Here is a 7527-nt window from a genome sequence, read left to right as displayed (position 1 = left end):
ACAAAATAAAACAAAACAAAAACCCAACCCCCTGAGCTGTGTCCATCTTGAGACACAAAGTAACTCACTCTTATGCTGATAAAGACACTCATTGGTCAGGAATAATCTGTGTTCCACTGTCTCTCGTGTGACATGAGGCTGACCCATCTCCTGCACATTAACTTACTCTGATTCCAACCAGTCCTTAGAATGTTCCAGATAATTAAAACTATCATCTACCAAGAAATCATGTTTATATAAGGGTAACCAGAAACCTTCCAAAATGAGGCAAGCACAGATAATTTAGGAGAACTCCCAGGAGGGATAATGGATTCCTTTCCATAAAGGCTGACTTCCATAGTGGAACTGGAACAAAATACATACAGCAAAAATTTGCAGAATGTAGATCTCTGTGAGTTTGAGGGCACCCTGGTCTGCATAATGAGTTCCTGGCCAGCCATGGCTACATAGTCGAGCCTTGCTCAAACAACAAAAACCAAACAGACAAAAACATTGGGAGACTTGGAGAAATAGTTCTACCCTTGATAATGGGTAGGGGACACAGGAGATAAGCAGGGAAAGTGACAGCTTATCCACGGCAATCAACCAACATGCAGGATGCTTTCTTCTATGAGATTGATGCCTTGGTCATGGTGCCTTTTCTCAGCAGTAGAAAAGTAGCTAAGACAAGTACATAATTTAAGATTATAGTACCAGGTATGGTGGCACACGTCTTTAATTCCCAGCACTCAGGAGGCAGAGGCAGGCAGATTTCTGTGAGTTCGAGGTCAGCCTGGTCTGTGGAGTGAATTCCAGGACAGCCAGGACTATGTAGAGAGATCCTGTCCCTGTCTCAAAACAAACACAAAAATAAAAGACAACAATCAAAACAAAAAACCCACCCACCCACCCAAACAAACAAACAAAAAAGCCCGATTATAGATATAGCTCATAAACAGGCGGAGTACACAGCAAGATGGCAGTCTTAAGTGTCTTGAAGGTGTATTATTATCTCTGGCTGTGAGGTTCAGCAAAAGTCTCAGTCTCTTAGAATATAAGAGATATTTTTGTCATGATGCATTGCCACAGTACACTCTTAACATTAGTAAGAATTTTAGGTATAGTCACCTGCCACTTTAGCACATTTTGGTTAAAGATGGACCCTATATACTTAGAAAGTCCCATAGAATTCTAATGGAGTTTAAAATTCTTCCTATTTGATTACCCTGTAGGAGTTTTAAAGCCATAACGCATGTGAGTATGAAATACCTGCTGTACAAAAGGAGAGCCCACTTTCCCTGCCCCCCATAGTCTTTGTACACATACAAAAATCAGTGTTGTGAAACAGTATACCCTGCTATGAACAGCTCTTATAGACATCTCAGGCATCTCTTTCTTGATTGCATTTGCTGGACGCTGACCCTGAGCTCCTCACGCACTGGCCCTGTGCACCCTCCGACATTTCAGGAAGTCTTAGGTCTGTGTAAGTACACTCAGGTGGTCACAATATAGAGAAAGCTGCTACACTTGTTAGGAGACACGGGACTCGTGTTAACTCCCTGAATAAAATGAGCAGACATCCTGACCGTGTACGAACATTCAACATTTCCATTTTCTCACTTTTTTAAATCAGAGGTTTATCTGTGATAAAAATAATCTCTTTGAATTCAGATATACTTCTGAATAGAGACTGCTCTCTGCCAGGTGGAGAAACATCACCTCGGGGACAACTGTCATCGGCAGAGCCCTGCAGGAGTCTGCCTTGACTGACAACAAGGATGAAGCGCCTAATCAACACTCTCGGGCTGGGGACTCCCTTGTGGCCTGACCACACTTCAGAGGACAGCAGAGCGAGCTGCCAGAGGTGTCTGGGAAAGACAGCGGCTAGGCCAGTGCTCTGCTTCTGCGCACTCGGCGGGAGGATGAGGGTGGGACTGCAGGCGGAGACGTAGCTTACGCTTTCCGGTCTCTTGGGGGCGGAACTCAGTACTTTTGCTTCTGCAGGGGACGCTCTCTGGGCAAGAGCCGTAGAACGGGGAGTGTGTTGCGGGGCAGAGTCAGTAGGGTCAGGACTACACAGGCGCCCGCTCCTCCCAGCTACCTAGAGCAGGAGGGTAAAGTCAAAGCTGCTCACCCCGGAGGACAGTGGACTCAGCCCCTGGCACCAGCACCATGCCTATGACTCTGGGTTATTGGGACATCCGTGGGGTGAGCGACCACCTGACGGGTGGTGGAAAGGATCGAGGGTTTAGGCTGAGGGAAGCGGTGAAGGGGAGAGGTCTAGAGGAACCCCTTGGCTAGCTCAAATTATTGCACACATGCTTGCTGGTCTGTGCGCCTGTGTCCTTACTTGGCGGAGGCGAAGTATCATAGAAATCCCCAGTTCCCATTCCTGACCTATCTCTGCAGCTGGCTCACGCTATTCGCCTGCTCCTGGAATACACAGGCTCAAGCTATGAGGAGAAGAGATACACCATGGGCGATGGTAATAACATTCTTCTGGTCAGACTCTTCTCTACCCCTGTCCATGGGTGCCTAGCAACCCATTTCTGACCCACACTACATTACAGGGCTCTGCAGCACAGGGCTCCTCCATGTGGACTTAGAATCTGCCTCTTAAAGAAATTTCCAGAGAGTGGGCTTGATCTTTCAACACGGAACCCTGGAGGTGGAGGGGTGGGTCCCCCTACTCCTGTTGAAATTAGATCGCATTCCCCGTGAAGACTTGCTAAGTCGTAGAGATGTCGGGCTCACGTCCCAAGCACTCTTCATCCCTGGAACCTTAGATTGTGACACTCTGTGTGTGAGGTTGCAGATCCCCTGCTTTAAGGGGTTGAGTTCCTAGAATAGGTGTGTTGGACTAGGCTGATTTCCTTTTACGTAATCTTTCCAACCATAGCTCCTGACTATGACCGAAGCCAATGGCTGAGTGAGAAATTCAAGCTGGGCCTGGACTTTCCCAATGTAGGTGCGGGGAAGGGGAGGTTTGGGGAAGGCATGGCGTCCTCACCTCATCTCCTTGCCTGGCTGAGGGGGTTTGGGATCAGAGCTTCTGCTCACCTCCTTCCATTCCTGGTGGCTGCACAGTGTTTCTGTGATGGGCTGTGTCCCAGCTCTTCCATTCAGTGTCAAGTGTGTTCATGGAGGGCTTCCCATGCTAGCCACACTGAGTGCCAGGCCACAAGGCCACATGTCTGTCCTAATTTAGGGAAGTGAGGCTGGGACCCCATATCCCATCTGACCATCCTTGCTTGTCCAAACAGCTGCCCTACTTAATTGATGGATCACACAAGATCACCCAGAGCAATGCCATCCTGCGCTACCTTGCCCGCAAGCACAACATGTGTGAGTGGGGCTGGCTGCAGGGTGGGGCACGGGGGACAACCTCCTTGGCTTGGCTGGAGTGAGATGTTGAGGATGAGTCTGTGCTGTGTGTGCTGCAGGTGGAGAGACAGAGGAAGAAAAGATTCGTGTGGACATTTTGGAGAACCAGGCTATGGATGTCTCCAATCAGCTGGCTAGAGTCTGTTACAGCCCAGACTTTGTGAGTCCCATCCATCTCCCACACTGGGCTGGACCAGGCAGTGTTTGGGTCGGGAGTCAGCCCTCTCAGATTCCCATCTGCACAGGGCTTATTTACCTTTTGAATTTCTTAGCCATTTCTCCTCCAGGATGTTTCCTGGGTTGTCCTCAGCAGTCTCCATAACACTGCACTATCAAGTGAACACTTACTTAGGCCTACCTATCTGAGGGTACAGTACAGACTTCCAGAGTGGACACTAAGTTCCTAGATAGTGAATTCATGTTTCCTAGTGTCCTCACCCTGTGCCCTCTGCCGTAGGCCCTCCACCAGCTAGTTCACATCATTGCTGACCATGAAATACATGTATACTCAATGGATTAAAAAAAGAAGTCCAAGATGCAGGACTCACGGAACTCTTTCCAACCTCTCAAAGTGCTTCTCTTCACACCCACATGAGTCAGCAAATTTTCTATTTGTAGATCAGGAGCAGCCTGAAGGACTTTCTCCTTGCCTTCCAGCCTCAAATACTCCTCAGTTTATTGGGGGAAACTCAAGTGTATTTCATTCTTCTGGAACCTATTATACGGAACTCTCATCTTCCCCTCCAAACACTTCTTTGATGCTGCCTGGCATCAGATCCAGTTCCTGCTGCGTGCTCCAAGCACCTCTAGGCTTAGGCATCAGGAATGATGATGTCCCATTGTGGACAATGTCTGATTCTTCTCTGGCTTCCCATTGCATTTGAAGGGTGGGGTGAGCTACCACGGAATCTACTAAGTAAGTGTTGATACATTCAATCAAAGCCTGGACAATAACTTGGTCTCCATCTTAGTGGAGATGGCTGCCCACCTCTGGCCATTTAGGGCCATGCACGACACCGTTGGACCTGGTCACTGTGCCAGGGAACTTCCATGGTGACAGCTGTTTTTGCTTCAGGAGAAACTGAAGGCCGAATATTCGGAGCAGCTCCCTGGAACGATGAGGCTCTTCTCACAGTTCCTGGGGAAGCAGACATGGTTTGTTGGTGAAAAGGTAAGAGAAGAAGCTGGGGGTTGTCATCCTTCCCAGGGGGCAGAATTTCATGCCCACCCCCTTCTTGGTCTTTTGCAGATTACTTTTGTGGATTTCCTTGCTTATGATATCCTAGACCTACACCTTATTTTCGAACCCAAGTGTCTGGATGCGTTCCCAAACCTGAAGGACTTTGTGGCCCGCTTTGAGGTGATGCCCTGGTCCTCCTTGCTCTCGGCTGTTGCTTTTCCCTGATGTTTTCTTGGGCTTGGAGATGGAGTGAAGACAAGGAGCATGAATTGAGCACCTGCTTTCTGCCAGAATCTGTGCTCAGCTCCTTATGTCTGTTGATCAAGATTGTCATCACGGTGTTTCTCGAGGGTGTGTAGAATTATCAGGCCCCACTGCTCAGTTAATAAGGAAATGTGAAACTGTAGGGGTTGCTTACCTGCTCAAGGTTTCAGCACCAGAACTGTGCTGGGGTCCCTGTTGACTTCCTGCTCCTCAGGCTGCAGGGTTGCAACCTGGGTTAGGGGGACAAGTCAAAGGGAGATGTTGCAAAGCACCTGGATGTAACCAATATTGTAGTTGATCTGCTGAATGTTTTGCTGAGACCTTGCGGGGCCTCTGTTAGAGAATTTTATCCTGAAATGTGTGTCATGGCTTTCCTTTCTCACTCCTTTGATTTTTTTTTCCTTTTGGGTGTCCAACTGTTCCCTTTGTGAGACGTCACCATGTGCTTAGTTTTGCTTGTATTTCCTGATTTCTGTATGAGGCACATGCCATGCCCTGTAAGAAAGGAAAAGGTGGCCCTTAGACCCACTTTGGCACCATGTGTATTGGATAACATCAGGCATACCAGACTGGGAGGTGTGTGTGGTACCACCTGGGTGCCGTGGAGCCCCAATTCACCAGAGACTACTTGTTTGATGCTTACACCACCTAGTTTATTAGAAATGTGGGGGTTGCAGACCTTAGTCCAATAGGCTTTTTAGTTTGGAACTCATTTTCCTTTCCCATTCCTTATCAAGTGATGAGCTTTCTCAGCTAGTTCTCATCATTTGGTCCAAACTGGGTGGCTTTGAGAAGGAAGAGGCGGGGGAGGGCCGAAGGCTGCAGCTTTAGGCTAAGTGTGAACTTGGTCCCTTGGATACAGACAGCTCCAGACTTCGCTGAACTCTTTAGAGATTTTTCTAGAGGCTCACTCTCCTGGTAGAAGGCCAATAGCACAGGTGACTGTCATTGAGCCTGGTCCCTGTATCAAGGCTGGAGACAGGATTGGTTGAGGCTCAGCACCAGGTGCAGAAGTTTGGCTTTCTCCCTAGGGAATGATTAGGGCGAGCCTGGCTTTCTTTTCTGGTCTATCTATATCTATAAACTTTGACCCTGGTTTTGCCAAGGCCCTGGATGAGATAGGGGTTATCCGCCATCATGCCCTTTTGTCTTGATAGATTCCTACTCAATGTGTAGACCCAGGCAATATGGAGTTTATGCGTGCAAGAGAAGCATGTCTGTAAGACAGGGTGACACAGCCTCTTGGGGAGGACAGGAGGGAATGCCCAGAGAGTACAACATTGGAGAGACAAAGCCCAGGCAGGTCCCAGATATGTGCCACTTAATTGCAGTGTGAGGAAGAGGAAGAGGAAGATGATTGCCCTCTCTGGCCAAGAGCAAACCCACATTGGTTTTCTTTCTCTTTTCTAACTCTCAGGGACTGAAGAAGATCTCTGCCTACATGAAGAGTGGCCGCTTCCTCCGAACGCCTCTGTATACAAAGGTGGCCACGTGGGGCAATAAGTAGGGCCTTGACAGGGCCGGAGATGGAATGAGAAACCTGGGGCTCTGGGAACAGTCGAACTTCCTGTAGCCCTGGCACTTCCTTCTTCTTCCTGTCCCCTTCCTGATCCCAGAATGCCATGCTCCTCTTTTCTTTCACCCAGTCCCTGCCCTCTCAAGCCCTTTAAAGCATAGACTCCTAGTTTTCCTTCAGCAAGTGCCCTTTTAGAGAGACTGTCCTGCAGCCACTTGATGGTCTTGCCTGTCATTTGCTGTGATGTGAAGAGTTGGGACTCTCCCTCAGAGCTCAGCTTGGGCTCCCCATGCCTGTCAGGAGGCTGGAGATGCCTGATGTATGAGGGCGCTGCCCGGCCATGTCAGGTACCTACTGTTGAGCTTGAACCACACTAGCCTGGCTGCTACACTGCCAGCTTTTACTTCTGTCCCCCAAGACTGCCTTGAGACCTGGCAGAGGCCAAGTTCACAGGGATTCTGGCTGGATAAGCAGGGGTTTGGGACTTCCTGACCCCATCTGATAGTGTCACAGCAGGCAGCTGCAGGAGGCTCTGTGGAACTTTAAAGGGAGCCTTTTGGGGCTTGGGATCTCCTGTACTCTAGCATTACTGAGGTTTATCATACAGGTCTCAGGGGTGAGGACCCAGGCTAGTGGGAGTCCCCAGCAGTAAGCCAGAATCCTCTCTGCCTCCCAGTAGTATGGCTGCATTTTATCTATGTGTCTCCAGGATCCTGCCTCCTCTTGGTTCCTGATGCCTTTGGAGTATCCTGTCTTGGTCACCAGGGATGGGGAGCAACTTGGCCAATCCCTTCTCTCTGTGAGACCTTGTGAAATAAATTTCTTCATGCTTTCATAATTTCAGATGCCTTTTCTACCATTTATATCAGCAATACTTCAGATAGGCATAGAATTGTAGCGTGAACTTTTGGTTTCACATGCGTCCCCCACCTCGCCCCAGAAATGGAGTGTTTCTGGTAACAAGAGTCTAGTCATTCTGACTAGGATTCTTCTGTCCATGCTCTACTTCGATACTTTAGATGGCCACCTTTGTCTTGAGATCTCCAAGTCAAAGTCTTTGAAGGGATCCGTACGCGGCTGGGTTCTTCTTCACACCCTTTCACAGCTTCCCTAGCATAGGCTTCTCCCATGCAGATTTCAAATAAAGTTGCTCTGGGCTGACAGCACTGCCTTCCAAGAACCAAAGGCCATTGAACAAAAGCCA

General features: G+C 48.7%; 1 protein-coding gene across 1 annotated transcript; it reads left to right on the top strand.

Annotated features, from left to right (window-relative positions):
• The first annotated feature begins 1962 nt into the window (after positions 1 to 1962).
• On the top strand, positions 1963 to 7166 carry Gstm4 (glutathione S-transferase mu 4). Its single transcript, XM_036189786.1, has 8 exons — positions 1963 to 2187; positions 2389 to 2464; positions 2879 to 2943; positions 3243 to 3324; positions 3423 to 3523; positions 4439 to 4534; positions 4613 to 4723; positions 6225 to 7166. Exons 1-8 carry the CDS (start codon positions 2152 to 2154, stop codon positions 6312 to 6314), a joined length of 657 nt encoding a protein of 218 aa, XP_036045679.1. The 5' UTR covers positions 1963 to 2151; the 3' UTR covers positions 6315 to 7166.
• Positions 7167 to 7527: the final 361 nt, after the last annotated feature.

Source organism: Onychomys torridus, chromosome 6, assembly GCF_903995425.1.
Source record: "Onychomys torridus chromosome 6, mOncTor1.1, whole genome shotgun sequence".
Classification (NCBI taxonomy): domain Eukaryota; kingdom Metazoa; phylum Chordata; class Mammalia; order Rodentia; family Cricetidae; genus Onychomys; species Onychomys torridus.
The sequence above is the reverse complement of the archived record's forward strand: the minus strand, read 5'-3'. Positions and strand labels throughout refer to the sequence as shown.

Coding starts and splice junctions, on each gene's coding strand:
- Gstm4 (XM_036189786.1), top strand. CDS start 2,152: ATGCCTATGACTCTGGGTTATTGGGACATCCGTGGG. Junction 2,944..3,242: donor TGGGCCTGGACTTTCCCAAT/GTAGGTGCGGGG, acceptor TTGTCCAAACAG/CTGCCCTACTTAATTGATGG. Junction 3,325..3,422: donor TGCCCGCAAGCACAACATGT/GTGAGTGGGGCT, acceptor TGTGTGCTGCAG/GTGGAGAGACAGAGGAAGAA.